The sequence below is a fragment of the Aphelocoma coerulescens genome, chromosome 8 (assembly GCF_041296385.1).
Source record: "Aphelocoma coerulescens isolate FSJ_1873_10779 chromosome 8, UR_Acoe_1.0, whole genome shotgun sequence".
NCBI classification, from domain to species: Eukaryota; Metazoa; Chordata; class Aves; order Passeriformes; family Corvidae; genus Aphelocoma; species Aphelocoma coerulescens.
The window spans coordinates 11,604,418-11,626,986 of NC_091022.1; the positions used below are offsets into that span (position 1 = coordinate 11,604,418).

Genomic DNA, 22,569 nt, shown 5'->3' on the forward strand with positions numbered 1-22,569 from the left:
GCACATGCGCAGCCGCCTTCGCCCGTCCAGTGCGGCAGCCGCGGGTGGAGAACCGCAGCGGCATCGCCGAGCGGCGCGGGGAGTGGGGCGCCGGCCGGAGGGCGCCGGGGCCGCCGGGCAGTGGCGGGCAGCCGGCTCTGCTCCCGGTCCGCACAGGCCGCCGCTGGGGCGGTGCGGGGCTGTGCGGCGTTTTGGGGCCGGACCCCGGCGTTTTGACATCCCGGCGCTGGGAAGGGCCGCGTCCCGGCCTACGGCGGCTGCGGGGGCCCTGCCGGCGGCTCCCGCCCCGGGCCGGGGGGCTGGCGGCCGCCTGGGGCGCCCAGCCCTGGCCGCAGGGTCTCCCCAGGGAACGCGGGGCCGGGGCCGCCGGGGGCATTTTTTCGGAGGCGGAGGGACGGCAGCGTGCGTGAATTGAGACAAAGAGCGAGGAGGAGGAGGAAGAAGAAGAGGACACTCGGGCTCGGCTACATTCCTGTGCAGAGAAAGGCGGGAGGCGGTGTTAGCCCTTTACGGACAGCTGGGTCCGGCGCTGCCCTCAGCTGCTGTCGGCGTATTTACAGCCGGCTCTCCCGGCCGTGGGAGGAGGACGGAGAAACAACCATGTAAGTTCCGAATTGCTGGGGGTCCTGTGAGAAGATGGGGGATGCCGCAGACGCCAAGGAGATGAGGAAGACTTTCATTGTTCCTGCCATCAAACCCTTTGACCATTATGATTTCTCCCGAGCGAAAATCGCCTGTAATCTGGCCTGGCTGGTGGCCAAAGCCTTTGGGACAGGTAGGTGGCGTCTCCTTCTTCTCTTTCTTTGATGCTGGTTCCTGCTTGGTTGCTTCGCTACTGAGGACGTGCGAGCCATTCCCCGAGGAGCTGAGAAGGGGGGGGGGAGATGTGTGGGAAATGCTTTTGGTCTGTTCCCTTATCCTTAAGATCCCTTAACCCTTGTAGGTATTGTTGTTTTTCTTTTGTTTTTCCTTAATTACACTTAATCTTTTTGGAGTAGTCCCACTGTTTCTATCAGCAAGTAAATTTTGTGTGTTGGCGCTAATATTTTATTTGAGTGAATCGATCTCTCTAAATGGTGTTTTATTAATTACTCGGGTCACACTTCTACCATGCGAAAAAAACCCCAGCAATCCGTGTTTGTCTGTCATCTTGAAATGTTTCCTGATATTGCTTAGGAGCTGAATTGGGGACTAGCAATGGAAATGGGTGCGTGCTCTTAGTTTTGACATGTGTGACAGTAGCCTGTAGCCATTTGAATGGTTTAGCAATAAGAAGGGTTTCAGGAAAAAGAGCATTTAATGCCAGGATTTGGCCTGCACAATACAGAAGGCTCTCCTTGTCTGTAAGTGTAAATGGAATCGATTTGTAATGCCTCCAAAAGGCATCAGGGCTCTTGTCGTTGAAAACCTTGGACCTTGAGGAATACCAGACCTATTATTCTGTGCCTGAAACATTATTGGGCCTTGAGGAATACCAGACTTGCAGAGGTCTTCTGAGGGAAGCGTTTTGAAAATTTACTAAGCTGAGGGGTTTTTTTGTTTGTTTGGGTTGTTTTTTTTTTTTGGGGGGGGGGTGTTTAGTTTTTTTGGGGGAGGTGGGGTTGTTTGCTTATTGTTTGTGGTTTTTGCTTTCAGTATAGCTGTAGTTTAGTAATAATTTGATTTTCTGTGGATTAAAAATAATGTGGTTTTTTGAAAGGTGATGTAGATATCAACAATCATTACTTTTGCCTTTGTTTTTTGTAAAATAACAGGAAAAGGTTCCTCTTTATGAAATTTTGCACCTCTTACATTTAGGGGCAGGGTGCTATTACGTATTTAGCCAGGGTTAAAGGCATGTCTTTATGATGCTTCTGGGAACTCATGAGATTTGATGTGATGCTTCCAAAAAGCCACTTTTAAATCTAATGAAATTTCAGTGAGTGCATAACTTCAAAAAGAAAGCAAAGATCAAAATACTGTTTCCATATAAAGATTTGTCGATAAATTCTACTTACTTCTCTTTGTGAAACCTGGACAAGTAATATTTTGATATATGCCTTTATTAGCTATGCAGATATGAAAGGTAAAATAGTAGAGAAGATTCTTGGAAGTATTTAATTCAACATTTTCAGAGATCATTATATTTTTAGGTAGCTTGGTTCTATAGGGTCTACTCATGGGATTCTGAGTGTGCTACAATAGCACAAGAATGCTTGTGCTATTATATAACCCAGACTTCTAACCTGAAAACTTTTTTCAACTGGAGTTTGACAGATTCTCAACCTATGGTTGAAATGTCTTGGTTTACACTGGTTGAGTTTCTACTGGATGTGTAAAGCCACTTGCAGGGTACTTTTCTGCTACTTTCTATAGAAAGTGTGATCCAAAACAAATTCCTTTACTCTTTCTCTTCAATACTGGGTCTGTTCTGAGATGCTCGAATGAAACATGATTAGAGAGGATAATTGGTCCATCTGCTCTCTAAACACTGCAAGTAATGTAACAGTAGGAAGAGAGGTAAGCACACACATTTGTAGTGTTTCTGGTCCCAGTTCTTCCACTAGGTTAATATAACTAGAAACTTCAAAGAAGAGTTTGTGGCTGAAGTAGGGACAAACAGTATACAGGACTTGCAAGTCTGCAGTACAAATGCTTCCTTTATACTTGGAGTGAAACAGAAGAACTGACCTTCACCTTTTCCAAGAAGGAAGGAAGTTTGGGTTTGTTAAATTATTTTAGTTCTGGGGAATAGATCACAGCCTCAGTCATGTCTTCTAACTATTGCTATATACATTTTTACAGAGGAAATACAAAGGATGATAGTGTGTTTATGGATGCCCCATCTTATTTCTTTTTTTATCCTTCAAGTATTGAAGTTCCCTGGGTGTGCAGGGGAAGGGAAGGGGTTTTCCCTACCGTCTATGAAACAAAGTAATGCAGTTCACTTTGATTAATGACAAGCATAGGTGTTACAATCATGTATCCATTAAAGAAATACAAATCTTTATGTATCAAAGGGGTACATCTTTCAGTGGACGGCTTTCACAGTCTTAAAAGCATGTTTCAATACAATCAGAGTTGTGGATACAGCTTGGCTACATGTTGTGAATTTGCTCTTACAAAAAGACTTTGAAATAGGTACTGTTCATTAACACTAGTAATGGCTTTTGGTGTTTCATCGATACCTATGTCCAAAAACCAAGAGACAAGTTGTTGCTACTGTCCTTGGTGAAACTGCAAGTATAGCGTTTGGCCAGAACAGAGGCAGGTCAAAAGAAGTTGTCTTATTAATGAGGTGTCATATGACAGTAAGAATGTATTAGCAGTCATATTGAAGGCATCTCGTATGAAGAATTGTTTAAGAAATTCTGATTGAAGAAGGAATTCATATCTAAGTGTTGAGGGTGTGTAGGATTTTGTGCCTTGGTGTTTTGCTGCGAGACAATATATCAGTGTTAGGACATGTCAGATTAAATGTTTTGTAATAACCAAATTGTTTCAGTGACACAACTTGCAGTAACTGAAAGGGGGAAAATTAACAAGTGTGAAGTATAAAAGGGGGAATGTTTGACCTTAGAGATTAAATCTGCAAATACTTAATTTCAGCCGTGTCTCCTAATGCTGGCAGTTAACCATTTCAGTATAGAAAAATTTCTTCCCAGAGAACTGGATGAACTGTATAGACAGTATAGCCTTCAACTTCAAAGTATAATGGGACTTACTTCATAGGAATAAATCGAAAAATGACTTGATGTCGTGGTACTCTGTGTCCTTTTTATTTCTAAAGCAAGAGAAGTGGATTTCATTATTTTGGAATGTGAAGGTTTTGCCTTCTCAGTCTGCTATAGTAATAGAAAGTGTCCCTGAAAAATTTGTTATCCATCCGCCATCCTAAAGACAGGCTGAGCTAAATATACATCATTCCTGACAGTTGTTTGTTTAGCCTGTTTTTTGAAAATCTCTAATTATAGAGATCCCACAGTATGTCTGCTAGTCAGTTTGGACCTTATTTATCTTTAGATGTTTAAACAAAATCTTGATGTCTTTTGCTACATTGTTAAGCCATTACTTACCCTTTTCCTGGTGCTTGTGAGAATGGTGGGCACCTTACCTTTTTATAACGCCTTTCATATAATAAAAGCAATGTCTGTTATATTGTTTAGACAAAACAGACTTTTTATTTCTTTTTTGTAAGTCAGACTTTTTTGCTCTCTGTGCTTATTAAGGGTTGGTTTGGGGGTTTTTTTGTTGGTTTTTCATGTAGTTTTTTTCCTGTGGTTGGTTTGCATGAGCTCTGTACTTAAATCTAGATCTAATGGTCCAGCTAAACCACTACCAGTACAAGGTAAATTTTAAAAATTTAAAAATCATATTTCCAACCTATAATACTCTGATTTATTCATTAAAATATGATGTTTGCCATTTCTGCATCAGCCTAGAATTGTTGACTCATGCAGTCCGTGATTCACTGTAGCTCCGTATCTTTCTCTGCAGAACTGCTGCCTACTCAGTTGTTCCCATCTTGTAATTGTACTGTTGTAGGTTCCAGCTTTGCAGCTATACTTACATAACTGCATCCTATTTTCAAGCCACTTCTTCCACTTATTGAAATTATCTTGAATTATAATTTTGTCCTCCAAAGTGCTTTCAATCCTTTTGTACCTTGGAATCACTTCTCTATAACCTTGTCTAGTGTGACAAAAGATATGAGTTCTTAAACCTGGAAGTACATGGAAGACAATGTTCTTCCCATTTGGTAGGGGATATCTGAGTACTCTTGGAAAATGGTTTTTCGCACAGCTTTTCATCCAATTTTTAGTTACTAAGTTAAGAATATCTCTGTGTATGATTCTCAGAAAATTATGTGAACAGTTCTAAAGTCAGGTTAAATCTGTTGCTGCTTTACTATCCATGCAACATATTATTCTGCTAGAGTAACACATTTCACTGGCTAGCATGAGATTTTATTTTTTGGACAGGCATAAATGAAAAGCTAAATAGAAGCTGCGCAAGTCTGAGCAATTGTCCTAAACATTGTTGTGCTTTCTGAAGTGAAAATAAAATAGTCCACATACTTTTTAACATTAAATGTATCCTTTATAGGTGTTTGAAGCAATAGGTTACAAATGGCATAATTTTCAACTAAATATTACCCAAGAAACTTAAAAATAGCTTTTTCCTGATGATTAATGTTTTCAGAATTCATGTGTGGCTACTTACTGCTCTTTGCACATGTTGCCAGTAGAACCATGAAGGGAGGAAATGAGCACTGTGTATCTGACAGAAACAAGTTGTAGCTAAATACTCTCATCTGTTATGTTGGGTGTTGCAGGCCAGAACATGTTTTAATCTTTTTCTGGCAGACCTAATTTCTTCACTTTTATTCAGTCTGGCAGTAGCAAAACCTTGTAGAAGAGTTTGGAGTCCAAAAACAAATGTTTGAGATTCTTGTAAGAATTTTTTTTTTATAGATTCCATCAGCTCTCTAAAATAGTTGCTGACAAATTGATACTTCAGTCAGTCCTGCTAAAATCAGTGCATTAGACAAATCATCTACTGAGATGTTTTACTTGGAAAGTGTTGTATCGCTCCTTTCTGTAGAACACACTTGTAACATAGTTTGACTGTAGGTCACTTTTTTTAAAGTAAATACGTAAAATTGTATGAGCTTTTGGATCTGTTAGGTTTAGCAGAGTCCTCTGAAGTTGTGGACTGTGCATGTACAAATGTGCAGGAAGGTGATCAGGAAGGTGACAGTTGCAGGATTGGCAGTACATGATGGACCTCCTTTGGGGTATAGAATCTGTTCTTTCAGTGACTCTGCCATTGAGCCTGTTTTGAGCCTTTTTGCCTTTACAGCTGTAAGTGCTTGTCTGCAGAATGTAATAGATCTAACAGACTGTAGCCAAATGCTCACCAATTTCAGGTGATGAGGTGAAATACATTTCTTCTCCCTATACCTGGTTTCTCTTCGTATTTTTTGACCACCATTGCAATTACTACTGCAGATAGAGTTTAAAATTTTCCTCTTCACCCTATGATTTAGGGTAATCTGTTGGGTTACTTTAGTGACTCGATGTTTAAAAGTGTCTCACTCAAACTTGAAGGCTATTTGTATGCTATTGATCAGGAATGTATCACTTTTTCAATATGAGATCTTACATAATTTCCATTCTACAGCTAGCTGGTGGGTTTTAATGAGCACAACTGGATACAATTCCACTCCTGAAATTAGTAACTTTTAACTACTTGCTCTGCTAACTGAGAGCTCTGAATGATTGTTTTGGTGATCATTCTGGAAAATGAGGATAGAAGTGAAAAACTCTCAGGACTTCATAAGAAAAGTAGAGTGAGTTCTTCCTCCTCCCCCTTCTTTTTTATTTTGAACAATTGGACAATACATTATTACTGGATTAGGTGGTAGTAATAAACACTTCTGCTGCAGAGTTGAAATGTAGTGTTTGAAATCTATTTGCCAAATGTAAGATTTGTATAGTTCTGTTTCCAGTATGTTTTCTTTTATTCAGTTAAAAGCAGTCTTACACCAAAGAAGATGTGTCCATTCACTTCTATCTACTTATGACTGGCAAAAAGTTTTCTTTGTCTTAATAAAGCCTAGTAATAGTTCAAGAAATGTTTATCTCTAAATTTCAGAAAGAGTTTTTTCCATACTCCATAGGCTATTTAAATCATAACTTGTCTATAATAGTCATCAAGGTGCTAGCTGGGTGAGATAGGATAATAATTATATTATTATCTTTACATTTCTCATAACTTGCCTCTCCCAAAAATAAGTTCTGAAGGCATTTATGTTAACGAAAATTGATCCCCTTATTGCCAGGGTTAATTCTAAGTCATTCTTTTGCTTATTAAAACCTGAATCAATACACAGGTTTTAGTAAATTAGATGCTAATCCTCCCATTTTAATAAGAAATGCCAGTACCAGATACATTTTGTAGGTTTTGTGAGGAACACTTCCTATTGTGCTACTGAAGACAGAATATTGGATGGGATAGACAAATAGTGTGACAATTAATAGAGCATTTCTTACGTGATTTTCTGTGTTCAAAGAATAACTAAAGACTGTTTAGGCTATGAAAGTAGAGTCTCTGCATGTTTTTTCCTTAAAAGGTTTGGGGCTTGTTTGGTTGGTTTGTTTGTTTTTGATGTTTTTGTTTGGTTTGGTTTGGTGGGTTTTTTTTTTTTGTTTTTTGTTTCTTTTTTTGAATGAGGAATCCCTTTTAAGTGCAGAACAGCTGATGAAGCAGTGGATAATGGTCTATTTTTGTGGAATCTAGAGGCAGGAGGGGAGGATCTGTTTATTCTGTGATGTAAGTTCTGATGTATTTCTGTGAAGGTAAATTCAAGGATCTCTCAAGTTCAGCTTGGCAAGGTGGACAAAGTTAAGAATGGTTATACTGAAACTGAGCATGCTGTAAATTTATAGAGGTTGGCCTTTCAGATACTTGTCTCTAGACAGAAGTACACCTACACCCTGCTAGCCAAGAACAATCGAAGTGGCAGACTGATTAAACAAACCAAAAAGTAAAAATGATTTTGTAATTTTTACTCTCTCATTTTGTTTTCCACTTCCTGATTAAAAATCTTGTTTCTTGATGGTGTCTCTAAAATAAAATAGTAAATTGAAATGTCTCTCTTCTATTGAGTCCAATACAAAAATTCATCAGAAGTTAAATAATATAATTCTTTCTTCTCTGACCTGTTTTCAATTCTCGGACTCCTGTGCAGGCTCTGCTGTCTTGTGCCCAGATTGTAAATGTGCAACCAGAATCCTTGTTGGCAAGTGGGAGTCTGAATGAGGTAACAACACGGTTACTTCACGGCAAAAGCATACCTTTGCTGACCTGCAGAAAACTGTCAAGTCCATTAAGATTTGACATATATTCATCTACTAGTTTGGACTAGAAAGTGGTTAAAGGTATTAGAATTTTCATTAAATAATTCTGTTTTAAACCTCAGTCTTCTACAAATAATTTTTTCTTCTTAATGTCTTTGTGCATTGATGTCAGTAAACTCTAGAGAGGAAGTTTTCTAGGCTGAGGCTTAATGTGGCCTTGTGGCTCCCATCTTTTAATTAGAAAGCCCATGGTAAAATATTTTTACTTGTTTATATTATCCTCAGGAATTAAAAAAACCCAAAACAAACAAACAACATGGAGACCTTGTTGACAAAGACTTCTAAGCTTTTGGACGTTCTTAAGGTAAACATTCATAAATCTGAAATCGTTCCCTGATACAAACTTGAAAAACTCAATAGCTGTGTAAAGGATTGTATTCATCTGTGTAGAAGCATGGAAACTTTACCAAAGAAGCAATTTGTTTTTAAAGAAAGTTTAGACTTTTCACACTAATACATGTAATTTTTTCCAAAGGAGGAATTCATACTCTCTTCCAAGGAGTAATTCGTACTTATCTGAGCAGAGAGGGTTTTTTATAAAGCAACTTTTTAAAGTAAATTCAGTAGTGGTATGCATGAATTATTTTTAGACCATTCCTTCCCTTTAAAATGGTCTGTTTAAATGGAAAATTAAGTTGCATTTCTCTCTCACAGTGGGGAGTGTTCTGGTTTTGTCTGGAATAGAGTTAATTTTCTTCCTGGTAGCTGATGCAGTGCTGTGTTTTGGATTCAGTGGGAGCACTGTTGATAACACACTGGTGTTTCAGTTGTTTCTTCAGTGGTGCTTTCTCTAAGTCAAGGACTTCTCAGAGCTTTGTGCCAGCGAGGAGGTGGAGGAGGAGCTGTGGGGGAGCGTGGCCAGGACAGCTGAGCTGAGCTGGCCACAGGGATGTTGCAAACCATGGCTGTTGTGCTCAGGATGAACTGGGGAAGTTGACTGGGAGGGGCTGATTGCTGCTTGGGAATGGGCTCGCTCTCTTTTTCCCTTTCATTGTTATTATTGTTATAATAATTTTACTTTATTTCAATTATTAAACTGTTTTTATCTCAGCCTGCAGGATTTACTTTTTTCCAGCTCTCCTCCCTATCCTCCCATCCCACCAGGGAGAGGAGGGTAAAGAACAAGACGCTGGGCCGCTTAGTTGGGGCTGGGGTTAAACCACAACAGGGAGTAATAATAATCCCGTGTTTGCTTTAAAGCTTTGAATAAGCCCTTTAATTCTTAATTTTTTTTTTTCTTCTCTAAAAAGAGCATCTGCAGGACTCTTGATTCCTTGATTATTTATGAAAAATTACCTGAAGATATGTTGATTACTTTCTTGAAGTTAGCCTGATTGTTAAATTTGAGTTAGTTTTGGGCTAATGTGGTGTTATACTTTTTTGTTCCTTTCTCTGTGTGTTGAACTTGCCCATTAGCTTCATTTATTCCCTTCATAGTACAATATTTACAAAATTCAAAATGTCAGAATTATTTCCAAAATTAAAATTTGTGGTCCTGTTCACAATTCTAGGAAAAAAATACGGTGGTCATCTAGTTTAGCCTCCTTCTGCAGGAAGAGGCAGCCTCAAAGTTAGAAGAGGTTTCTCAGGGCCTTGTCCACAGTTTTGAAAGTCCCTGTGGATGGTTTCACAGCTGGGTCCCCAGGCAACCTGTACCTATACTCTGGTGGTCTCTCTTGAAAAACTTTTTCCTTGTATCTGCCTGTGACCACTGCCTTTTGTCCAAGTCCACGTTTCCGAAACCTGTTGGTGCTGGAAGAGTGCAGGTAGATCTTCCACCTTGTCTCCAGCACTGCACCCACTATCCCGGTCTCACCTGCATTTTATGTGTTCAGCTCCCTGGACTCGGCGTTCCCAGGATACCCCTCTAACGTAATTACCACGGATTTCAAGGTCAGATGGTACTTTATGGCAATATGTGCAACAAGGTATTTCTTTTAACATGGGTCATTTACCTCAGTTTAATCTGAAAGATTCCTCTTGTCAGCTGGGCAAAGGAAGGACTGGTAAAATGCACATATCAGGGATTAGTGTTAAGATTCTTCTCTGCTGAACAGAGCCTGTTTAACAATCTCTAGTCCTGACAGAATTGTTAATAAAGGCTTTTGACCCTACTGATTGTTCTGGTAATCTGCTGAAAACTGGATGTAGCCTTGAAATAATTCCGTGCCACAGGACTCCAGAGGCAGCACATGCCAGTTCTGGAAAGACTTTTACTCTGAGATAGTTTTCTCTGTCTGTTACCTATCTCTGTGGGAGTTTTTTGTTTTCTTTTTAAACTCTAACATGACAACACAGTTTGAATCTTCTATCATGACCTATTCTGGTATCAAACAGTTCAATGTATGTTATGGAGTGGGGGAAAGTCCTGTGTTTCTGCCTGTGCAGAGGGAAATCTGGCAGGAATTTTTGTAAAGAATTCTAATCTTGTTGCACCAGAGATTCCTTGTTTGTATGCTTTCACACTTTTTATACATTCAGAATATGTCTGCAGCCACAGCTTCTCTTCCTAGCCCTTTGTTTCTGTACTCTATTTTTCTAATACATTTCTTTTCTGGTTATATTTTTACAAAGACCAAGGAGGTTTTTTTCCAGATTTATTTTTGTGTACACCAATGAAGTAAAAGAAATGGCATACATGTCATTTTGTCTTTTTCTGTATTTTCAGAAGCGGAACTAAGCTTTATAAATAATTCTATTTGCCTTTGCTAGTCATATTGTCGATTTTTTTTTTTTCTGTATTGAGTTTTTAATTACTGAATCCCAGCAGTGGATGTCATTCTTTAATGATAAATGCATTTATTGCATCTTGTCACTTTAGGATGTGCTTCAGTGATACAGAAGACAAGAAATAACAGGCATTGAGTTTGTTATTTACTGTCTTGAGATTTCTCTTCTGGCTCAAATTTTCAGACTTGAAATCTGTCATTGTCTTCAGTGAATCTGAACCACAGAATATGTGACTTCTGTTTATGTGTAGCTAAGTACTTCTGCCTCAAGAGTTTGGTTTTTTTCATATGGGAATGAGGCTTTTTTTAGATCTTCTAAGAAATTACAAATGGCTTTATTGGTTCCTCCCTGTTTCCCCCCATCCCCATTTAAATTCTCATCTGCTTCAAAACATGGGTGTGTGGATTTTGGTTTGGGTTTTTATTTGGTTGGTTGGGTTGGGTTTTTGTTGTGGGTTTTTTTCTGTTTTTCAAAAGCAAAATCTGCTGCGTGAGCATTGTGAGATACTTCCAAAAAATGTTTTCTAATCCTCTCTATCTTGAAGAAATAGCATAAAGATGCTTTAAAAGTTGGCATTTGGAGTTGCAGAGGCTAAAGTCCTGATGAGAATTGAGCTCTTGATACTGAAGTGGAAATGGATCATTAGGGACTTCAGAAATAACAAGCCTAATAGTTAAATAGACAATGTGTGGACAAAGAGGGAAAAGAAAGAAGGTCAGGTAGAGTTGAGATAGATGAAAACAATGCCTGGGGAAGCAGGTATCTAGCAGCTCTGAGATCCTCAGTTAGAAATGCCTTTTGTTGGACTGGATGACTCTAGATCCTGTAGTTAGTAGGTGAATTTGGGAAGTAGAAGAGAAGATGGAAATGTCATTTCCTGACACTGGGAGATATTTTTGTTAGCGGTTTTAATATCATCTTGTAAAAAAGTAGGCCTGGTAGACATTAGATTTGTGTTTTAAAGGGCAGAGTAGTTGTGCTGATGGTATATTGTGATCTGTATTCTAAAGCAGAGCTGTCAGTTTTCTTGCCAAATGTAGGCTCATGGTTTAAGCAAATTACAAACTATACCTCTCTTTCACTTGATACTCTGAATTGGGAAAAGAATCAGCAATAGCTTACCCTTTCCTACTATCCTTCTGGCATTTAAGGCATGTGTTAATATTTCTTTCACTTTTTGCACTCTACAAAGCATATCTTCTTTCACAACTAGAAGGCAGCTGGCACCTTCCAAAGCCCATCATGGAAGCACATGAACTGCAATAGAATATGTATGAGGAAGAAGATGATCTGTCATTATCTTGTGATGGCATGTTCTGTTTTTTCTCTCTCTTCTCCTGCTCCACCCTTACTGAGCTGTTTACTCCAGACTGATTCAAACCTTGTCTGTTTAGCCATTTATCCAGCTGAAGGCAAAGGGAATAGGAACTTAGAGTTGCATCACTGCTTTCCTACGCACTTATCTTTTCTTCTAGCAATTAAACAGGCTTTTTCCATTTGGACTCGGGAAAAGAATCACATGCTCTTTATCCCATAAATGTTGTTGGCTTAACTAATTTTACAACAATAGAGAATGAAATTCTTCCAGCAGGAAAATGGAGCATCTTGCAGTGTGTATGCCTGAAAATCTGAAAGTTATTTTCCGCTTGACTCATGATTTAATTTAATTTGATCTAGTACTATATTTAATTAATTTTTAATTATTACTTTTGTGGTAGACAATTATAAATATAGTCTGCCTGTATTGTGTTATGTACAGTATTTGAAAAAACTGTTGGATTGTCCTGGAATGCTAATTTTGGAGTTAAAATCTCAGCATAAATTCGACAAAGTCTTGCGTAGCTTTCTGTGGGTGCTAAGCCAGCTCACTGAAAAAGGAGGAAAACCAGAATTTTAAGGGAAGTCAGTAACACAACTAGGCCAATAAGAACTCAGTATTTTTTCAGAAAGAAACTGATAATATTTTTTCTTCCTTCTCCATTCTTCTAACTTCAGTTAAAAGCCCATATATTTATGCTTAACTGCTGGATTGTCATCATTCTGTGATGCATGACCTTTGAAGTAGACAGTATAATAATCAAAATGCTCCTGCATACATGGAAACTAGAAGGCTGCTTTGTCTTGAATTATTCTGTGCTGAAACATAACGTTTCAGTTCCATTTTGTTATTGTAATAGAGTCCAGAGTTTAAAAGGGTGTTGTTCTGCCTTTATATGTCTGACCTATATAATGTTATGCCAAAGGAAATGAGAATGTTTGGGCATGTATTTGGAGAAGCCAAGAAATTTTAATGTAATGATGCTGTGAAACCACAGGTTGGCCTTCTGTTGTAGCCTTTGCAGTGTGAGACACTTGGAATTTTTCTTAAGTTTCTATTTATAGTTCAAATATTACCATTGTATTAAATTTTTCCCAGTACTTTATAATATAATTGCTGGTGGAGGCTTTGGCCTCCCCTTGATTATGCTTTCTTGAACGTAATTTTGAGTTCATATATAGTTTTTAAAAAATCCCCTAATACTCCGACTGTCCTTTCTGATACTGACTTGTGCTTTTTTTTATTTTGTAGAAAATGTTCCAGAAGAACTACGAGAACCATTTTACACAGACCAGTATGACCAAGAGCACATTAAACCACCTGTTGTTAACTTGCTGCTGTCTGCTGAGCTCTACTGTCGTGCTGGGAGCCTTATTCTCAAGAGTGATGCTGCAAAACCACTTCTAGGTCATGATGCTGTTATACAAGCCCTGGCACAAAAAGGCCTTTATGTCACTGACCAAGAGAAGTTGGTGACTGAACGAGATCTTCACAAAAAACCAATTCAGATGGTGAGTGTTCAGAGCTTGTGTGTTACATCTCTTCTCCCTCTCTGTGTAGTCCCAATACCTACAGATCTGTCTTTAAAAATGCATCATTATGTTGAAGTATTTTTTTCAAGAGTTCAATGGGATTAATTACTGGGAAGTTTATAATTGTTTTGTTTTGGTTTTTTTTTCTCCTCATCAGCTGTCAGTACAGGTGTATTTCTTCTGTATTAATGCTAGAATACACCTATCTTCCTACTTAGTTCAAATGCTACATTTTTAAATATATTGTCACTTATATAAGTGACAATATGATCACTTTGATTTCAGTTTTATAGCACTGACTGAGTGAATATGTCTGTGTTAGAAAAGTTTGAAAACATTTTTCTTGGGCAGAAATCTTTGCTTAAAAGCTTGAATAAAAAAAGGCTTTGGTGGTAGGCAATTTAACCTAATAACATTGAATAGTCACCTGTTGCACATTAAGTCAATGTAAAACATGCAACAATGGTATTATTTCATGGATACTTTTAATAATATGTCTTTGCTTTATACAACTGCTAATTAAAACATTAGTTCAACTGAGGAATGATTCTATTAGTAAGCTCGTAAGTAATGGCTTTTCTTCTTTGTTTGGGGCTGAGTTATAAAAAGTTAACTGTAAAAAGGATGTCTACATATGTTTGTTTAGCAAATGGCAGTATGATAGAATAAGATGCTAATATGTTTAAAGTGAAATATTTTAAAAGTTCACCTTTTTATATTTATATTTAATACTTAATGTAGAGAATAAATGAACAAAGTCGTTGTGGGCAGTGACCTGTAGCTGCTGCCAGAATGAAGATGTGTGGGAATTAATATAGCTATGGTGATTTTAGAGGTCTTTTCCAATCTAAATAATTCTATGTTTCTAAGTGATGCAAAATTTGCAGGACACATGCAATATTTGTGGGTGGTTTAGGAGTGTTCTTAATGTTCACAGAAGTCAAAGCATTTAACAAACAAACTTCCTGACTGTTTATGTTTTTACAGAACTTCGTTCTGTTATTTCCTTTGAAGGAAAATAAGGTTACTCACTTGCATTTATGAGCCTCTGGTTTCCCCATTTGGTTCTTTTAATTTGATCCCTGTCTAGAGTAGTTGTAAGAGTCATCCCTTCCCAGAGTTGTCAGTTGAAAAAAAAAAGTGTCAGTGTTCCCTAGTTTGGTTTGCTGATCTTTGTTTTAGTAATAAAATGCATTTCAATATTAATTTATTTCCCCCATGCTTGTGGGGCTGTTTGTGTGTTTCTTTGCTGTGTTGTTTAGGTATAGTCAGCAGGTAGTTATTGACACATGAACATCATAACAGTTGATAGCCCCAGGTTTCTGCTGTGCCCAGGGCACTGGTCCCCACTCCAGTACCAGTAAGAGATGGGTGCACTGTTGCTGTTGTCAGTTGACAGGTAGCTGGGCTGTGACAAGGACAGAGAACGCAACTGGCTTGGGCAGAAACACAGCCTTGTCCAAAACAACTGCTAGCAAAAAGTGGCTGTGAAACTGTAGACTCAGTACTAACATCCTGAGCCCAAGAGTTTTACTTGGTCAAACCATGCTCTCATTCCTATGCAAGTTCATAGCAGCAGCATTATATTTTAATTGGAAAGCCTCAACCCTTTTCCTTATTATACTATTAGTAAAGTTGGCAGAGAACTTCAGATCTGGCTGTTGCAGTATTGACAGTCTTTTCTCTTGATGTCTTCCAGTACCTTTTCCTATTATTCCATATGTCACAGTTTCTAAAAGTCTTACAAATTTAAATGTATACCCTGTTTTAGAGCATGGAATAATTTTTCTTTTTCAATTATGTAGAACAGAAGTTTTCCCATGTAATTAACACATATGTTCCTCTAGTAGACCAGATTGTGTTAAACCCATGTAAAATGTAATTTTGAGCAATTTAATTGTATGGTTGTCTTTCCCTTTGCTAGCCTGTCTTCCCCAGGAATAGGAGAAAGATGTTGGTGTTTGTTAGAGGATATTTCTTGTTATCTTCTCAGATGTGTTGTACTTTCTCTAGATGAAAAGGGGCAAGTTATATTATAAAATGGAATTATGGAAAGAGGTTTGAGTATGGAATGTTTTAATTTTACACATGTGTTATAATGTGTGTAGCTGTGGCCAACAGACTTGGAATTCCTTGGACTGGATGTTTGTACAGTGACATCTGTGGGGATTAATTGTTGGCTTACTTCACATGTGACTATTTAGAAAAGTAGGCATTTTGGTCTTCTCTCTTTCTTAGGTTGAACTTTTCTAGGAGGCACCTTACATACTTAAGTTCTTGAAAAGTCTAGCAAATGGATGTGCTGCTTTGTGCTGGAGTCAGGATAGACAGCACTTTGCTTGTTTAGTCGTGCCTGGCTTGGCTGCATTAGTATCTGAGAGGCTGCCAATGCTATGTTCGTGTATTTCTGTGTGTGTGTACATACATTGGTGTAGGGGAGCAAAAGAACCAAATACCATGTTATTTCTCTTCTGGTTGAAATTTATTTGGTCTTAGCTCTGCTAAACTAGAGTTCAGACAGTGCAGAAATAGTCTAGAGCTTGGAATTGAAAGTGTTGAACCAAGAACCAGAGTATTTTTCTCCTGGAAATTATACTTCTGTACAAAAGGAATTATCTGATATTTAAGAAGTTTATGGAAGCTAAGTTTAAAAAATTTTGCAAAGATATTTATGTCAGTTGGCAAGTTCCAATGCATTAAAAAAACCCAAATCTGTCTTCAGCAGGCACTCCCATATGGAAATGTGAGATTTTGACCTGCTATAGAAATCAGAAATAGCTGAAGAATTCAGCACGGTTCTGATAACGATGCAATAGTTTTCTAATGCTTTCAGCTATAATATGCATAGATCACTGTTCAAGTCAAGCTTAAATTTATTTTTCCACGCTGATTTATTTTTTTAAATTTTGTATTTCCTTCATAACGCAAACTGACTTAAGCCTTCAAATGTGAGATACAAAAGAGGAAGGCAATTTGGATTTTTTCATATTTTTACCCATATAAGCATTGGATCTCTTTGTTTTAAAAACATATATATTTCTTCGTATGGATAAGTCACAGGAGGCTTTTCTAAAACTTTCTCCATTATGACAAGAATTTTGTATTAACTGAATAATTTATTTTCCATGCCAAATCATTTTACAAGAATTCTGATATTTAATCAGGCTGATCACTTTGTATTCATCTGGTTGCTTTCAATTTGCTTCAAGTGCAGGGAAGAATAAACAGATTCAGAGAGGAATTAAGAAATGCTTTCCTTCCCTCAAGTCCCTGCAATGCACTTCTACCATGTGGGGAAAGGAATAAAAAATTGGCATCTCAGTTCACTTTGCAGGGAAACTGATATTGCATAACTACCCCAGCAGTGGACTTCTGTCCCTAATGTGACAGGGCCGAAACTACCTGATTTTCTGGCTTGAGGGGTAATAATGTCAAATCTTGAATATCTGCTTAAAACCAATGTTGTTAGGGGCTGGAGAGATACAGTAATGTTACAGACTTTTACCAAATTTTCACCAGAAAAATCTATTTTCTAAGCTTATTATTGTATATAGAACGTTCTCAGCTGACTACAAAAAACAGTCATTAACTTGCAAGGCATTTTAAGATACGTAGTTCTTAAATAAAATGTAGTGACTAAATAAAGGTTAGGGAATACTCTGTGTATAAATACTATATCCAAGAAAATATGCCATACAAATATTTTTTATATTTTCAGAGTGGAAAAGTATAGAAGCCATGTTAAGCATAATATAATCAAAAAGGATAACTTTTGTTAAAAAGTTGAAGTCTCAGTTCAGAAAAAGTGTTGCAAGAAAGTCAACCAGCTGAGCAGCTACTTTAAACTTACACCCATGTATAATTACTGTCATTAATCAAGTAACACCTAAATCCTTCCTAAAATTCTACAATTTTCAGCCAAGATGGAAAGGGAATGAGAGGCTCCTGCAAAACCCCAGCAATAAGTCCGTAATAGCTGGTAGGAATAAAAATTGCTATTTTCCTAATTCTGAGACATTTTCTGTATGCATGGGGTTTAAATATAAAAAGTAATGTGCTGTCATCTAAGTTGTTTGTCCATTTAGCTGTAAATTACCTTCTTCCTTGAAGATGTCTATTGTGATGAAGTCTGGCAATAATTTCGCTGTAGCAGTTTGTGAATCTGGACTACAACTGAGGTACAATTAGGTGTGCCTGTATTAGCTAGTTATTAGCCATTGGAAGTGCATGTTTGAGGCAAATATCTGTGTTTCTTCCAGTTACTGCTCTTGTGGTTTGCAATGTGGAAGCATCTCAGGGAGCACAAATGCAGTTTTTTTGAGCACGTAACCTGGAAGCTGGGCTCTAGGATCACACCAACGGTAGCCCACTTGCCATGGGGTATTCATTTCCCAGGACTAGAGCAGAGCTGACTGAAGTGAATACCCTGAAGAGGGAGCAGAGGCGAGTCCAGGTACCTTTGCACCAGTTTTGCTTTTCTGTTGTGCAGAACTAATTGTGAAGTTAATCACAGCTGGCGAAACTCCTGTGGAAGGCTGGAGGACAGGGGGATTGATAGTGCTAGGTGTGTATGTACCCACAGTCAGAACCTGGCTCTCCTTCTGGGTAAGATAACAGACAGTAAGTGATTAACTCATCCTGCAGTCCAGACTTTTGGTCTCCCTGGCAGACTGCATTCATTGGAAATGACAGTGCCTTTCATCAGCAGTGTGTTTCTCCTTGAGGAAGGGCTGCAGCAGCTCACCTGGTTACTTGCAGCTACATGCTACAGCCTCTGTACTTCCAGGCTGTACAGCTCCTTTAACTCTGCAAAGCGATACAACGTGTACTAAGCAGTTCACAGAACAAAGAAGTAAGATGTGGTTTCTGCCCTGAACAATTTTTTTTCTGGTTTTAGGCATGATGCAACAGGTTTCCATTCCATGCTATTGTAAATTAGTTGTTAGATGAAGACACATAAAAAGAATTTGCAGTTACTTGACTTGAGCCCATAGATACCATAATTTGTTAGTTAAAGCACCAGATTCTAACTGCCTTGTGATATATAATCATCTTTGATAGTAGTATGTTTCACAGAAGATTAAAATAATGTAATAAGCAAATACAGTGGTGAAACAGAACCTGAGTTCAGTGAGTCTGATGTGCTGTGTAGAACCAGTCTACTGTGGGTTTGGGCTGGGATAATGTAATCTTTAGAGGTTCCATATTTTTTGTTCCATTTCTAGTCTCTTCGCATACATTCCCTGTAAGGTTCTCATTTGCTTGAAAACAGGGATCCAGTATTTTTGCTGGACTTACTGTGTCAAATATACCATCCCACTTCAGTTAGCACTGCACAAACACCTGTTTGCTGCAGTAATGTTGTACCAGGCTCCCTCACACACAAGGTGCCAGTTCACAGTTGGGCCATGGTAACTGCTACAGCTCTCCACAGAGTTCATTCTGCACTTACCATTTTAACTTAGAACTTAATGTCCTATTAGCTTTTTTTTCAAGCAATTTTTGTTGACTCATAGCCTGGGTATTTTGTTTTGCTTGTATTTAATTATGTTTTTGTTGTACGTAGAAAATGCTTTTTTTCTGTGTCATGTAAATAGAAGCAGTGTCTTGGGATGTTTTTTTACAGTACGTTTGTCTAGAATTTAGTGAGTGCAAAAGATACAGGTTATCAGTGAGTTATAGTGGGGTTTGCTGTACTTCTGTATATCCATATCAGAAATTTGTGGAAGACTGAGATAACCACAAAGGCCTCTGCAACATCCTTTGGGTTTTCATGGAATGCTGTTTGCTCAGCTTGTGCACAAAAAGTGGCAACTAATGTGGAAGGTAGCAAAGCTCCTGACACCAAGTTGTGTCTATAAAGAATACAATGGAGGGAGGATTTCCTGGTCCTTTCCAGCAACTCTAATGCTAAAAACTCTAAGGCTTTCTATGATTTCTCTAGCTTTAATTTTAGTTGGTTTTTTTGTTGGCCTTTTTTTTTATTCCAGCATCCTTAATTTCAATACAAAAATTTATGTAGTGTTTCAGTCTTAGGGTTCCAGCACCGTAGCTGGCATTTCAAACTTGTATTACTGAGAATTCTTGCCTAGAAGGTAGCTAAATCTGATTGTTCTTTCTAGCAGTTCTTGTAGGGTTGATTTCAGTTATACAGAGCTATTGAATAAACAATGATGCTTGAATTGCCTTGAAAGTACCTTCTCAGAACTGCCATAAAATCCTCAATGGATACAGATGTATATAGAGCTGGCCTTACATTGGCCTTTGCCACCTGAATGTAGGACATGTTTACAAATAGCAGCACATTTTCTCATGCTTATTCTAATGTAAAACTGTGGTAACTACATTTAATCTTTTACTAAAATGAGGAGAGAGTATTGTAATACGTCTTCCAACTGACATCATGATCTACTAAATCAAACTGCTGCTTTTGGAATAATGACAGGAAATTAAATGCACCTCAAGTGAAGGTAGTACCTCCCAAAGTCAAGTCTCATGCCTCTCATGAGAAAATAATGAAGTGCATTATTATTGTCTGTTGTTTATCTTGTTCATTTCCTTGCAAAATAGTTGGTGTTCTTCTGCCTTGAACAAACTCAAGTTTTGAATCAAAGAGCTTCTGATTGTGTTCTTAGCTATTATTTCATCTTGTGCTGCTTTTACCCTGGGGGGGGGAGAGGTGGGGAGGGAGAGGTGGAGAAACAGGGGGTGATGATGGTGTTTTAATTAACCCCAAAACAGCCACCTGAGAACAGACCAAAATCCACTCCTGAAGCACGAAAGGAAAACTAGTTAAAAGGAGGAACAAATTTTGAAAGAAATATGTCATAAATTAAGTCCGTAAAGAGTGCCAGATACCACGTAGAAAATGCTTTCTAAAAAGGTCAGGAAGTATTTTCATTAAACTTGAAAGAAAGACTATTTGTTACACACAGTTTAAGAACATTTTCTTCCTCTTTCAATAGCACTGTTATATGTAGTGTAGTTCAGCTTTTGGCTGTTGGTTTGTGGCTGTGAACTTTCCTTCTATCTTTAAATATGTGGAAAGGTTTATTTAAATAAGTGTTTAGGTTACTTCTACTGGGTTAAGTATATTTTGGAGCACAGTAACTGAGCTATTAGGAAAAGATGTATCTGTGAATTGTTTTACGGACTACTTAGAAGGAATTTCTTCATCAGTTTGTTTGAATTATGGTAAGGAAGAGAAATCTTTCTTAATACCCTTGTACTGGATAGTAGAAAGCTAAAAATCTTACATGGTTGTAGCAGGGAGTGACTTGAAGAGCACTGCTTTCTTCCTATTATGGAAAATAGTGAGCAGCTTTTACCAGGAGGTATGGGTCTGTCATGTAAACATAAGGAGAGCTTCACTACCAGCTCTGTGTAGTACATACACACAGCAACAAGGGGACAAAACCACACTGACTGTTGAAGGAATACAGTTTGTACTCCCCAAAATGCAGCAGCTGCTCTGGTCTAGTACAAAAGAACATTTTGAATCTGCATTTGTTAATCTGCACACATAATCCTGGCAATCTGCCTGCCTTTATCAGCAGCGAACACACTCTGTCATCACAGTAGATGTATCACAACAAAATCTTTGTTCTTACAAACTCTATGGAATTTAACATTATGAGATTTTCTTTTCCTAAGGTTGAATGAGCAAAATATCTTAAGGTCTCCATAGTATATCTGTTCTTGTGTGACAGTTAGGGAAATGCTGTAAATAGCAGTGTATGCCCATTGTTTATAGGAACTGATAGGTTTTCTCTGAACTGGTAGGTTTATATGAACTAGTAAGAAGTTGTATTACCTTGCAGACATGCATCTCCAAATCAGCCAAAGCAAAATCCGGTAGAATTTGTGCTATGTAAATAAACCAGGACTTACATGAAAAGATTATCTGGTACCTTTTTGAATATTTTAAGTTATAAATTGACTATAATAGTGCTCTGTAGCAAATTAACTATCTAGTATAAATGTAAATAACTATCTAGTATAAATGATGTTTAGTTTTCCCTCATGTCTCAGAAGATCATGAGGAAGGATATTTCCCAGTATATTCCTTTGCCTTCCCAAACCATGAATCTAAGACCAGTGGAAAAATTAGTAAAGAGTATGTCAGAAAGAAATCCTGCAGCTTAATGATTTTAGAATAATGGATAAAGTTATATTTAGCACAATTTATATAATCATCTAGTAGTAGCCAGAGATCCAAATCAGTCAGCTGTCAAGACTGATGACATCACTCTAAAGCTGAAATGGCAAGAGCTTTTCTAAGATCTAAGTTGGGTGTTTGGAATACAATTTAGAAGATACAGCAGTCGGTATTTATGACATAACTATATCGAATGTGAAGTGTGTATTGCAATTCTTTTAACTGTTTGTTTTGATAAAGAAGTGGGAGGTTAAAAGTATTCTGGCCTTTCAAAGAAGAAAATTACAAGAAAAGCAAAGAGAATATGTAGATACTGGGTAAGCATGTAATAGGTTATTAGATAAATTTTATATGATGCAGTTGTTAAATACATATAGTATGTAATAAGAAATCTTATTATATAGGGATATGTTTCTTAAATGTGAAACGGATGTATTGGTTACATTATTAAAGGATACTGCAATTTACTTCAATATATGAGTAAGTGGTATTTAAGCAACAAACAACTGCAGTAGGTGCCAATTAAGTGCTGTTGAAAGATAGATGACATTCTCTCTTTATTTGTCAACAACATTTGTTCAAAGGTGTAGTTACAGAAGTTGTACCACCTCACCCTCTTTTTACTGATGCTGACCTGCAAATTATAAATTAATCCCGGGGTTCTGGGCTAGGGGGGGCTTTATTTTGCCACATCAGCTGTCAGAAGAACCCTACCATGAGAAAGAAATTTAAGGAAAAGGAGACTTTCTAAAATCTATTCTGTAGTATCAGCTCCTTGATTTCTCCTGTGTCTGTGTGAACATGAGCAGTTTATTCCCTTCCTTTTTGTAGCAGCTCTTTTTTATGTGTGGGCAGGTAACGCCTCTCGGGCACTTTGTTTCACAAACCTTTTCTTCATTCCAAATGCCCTCCATTTGGTGGCTGTCTTTC

General features: G+C 37.8%; 1 protein-coding gene across 4 annotated transcripts in view; it reads left to right on the forward strand.

Annotated features, from left to right (window-relative positions):
* The first annotated feature begins 55 nt into the window (after window positions 1-55).
* The window catches only part of CAMSAP2 (calmodulin regulated spectrin associated protein family member 2), an 82,496-nt gene continuing 59,982 nt past the window's right edge, over window positions 56-22,569 (forward strand). For all 4 annotated transcript variants that reach the window (XM_069022453.1, XM_069022454.1, XM_069022457.1 and 1 more), the window contains exons 1-2: window positions 56-775; window positions 13,201-13,460. In XM_069022453.1, coding sequence (XP_068878554.1) covers window positions 637-775; window positions 13,201-13,460 — 399 coding nt within the window. In that variant the 5' untranslated portion in view covers window positions 56-636. The remainder of the gene's footprint in view (window positions 776-13,200; window positions 13,461-22,569) is intronic.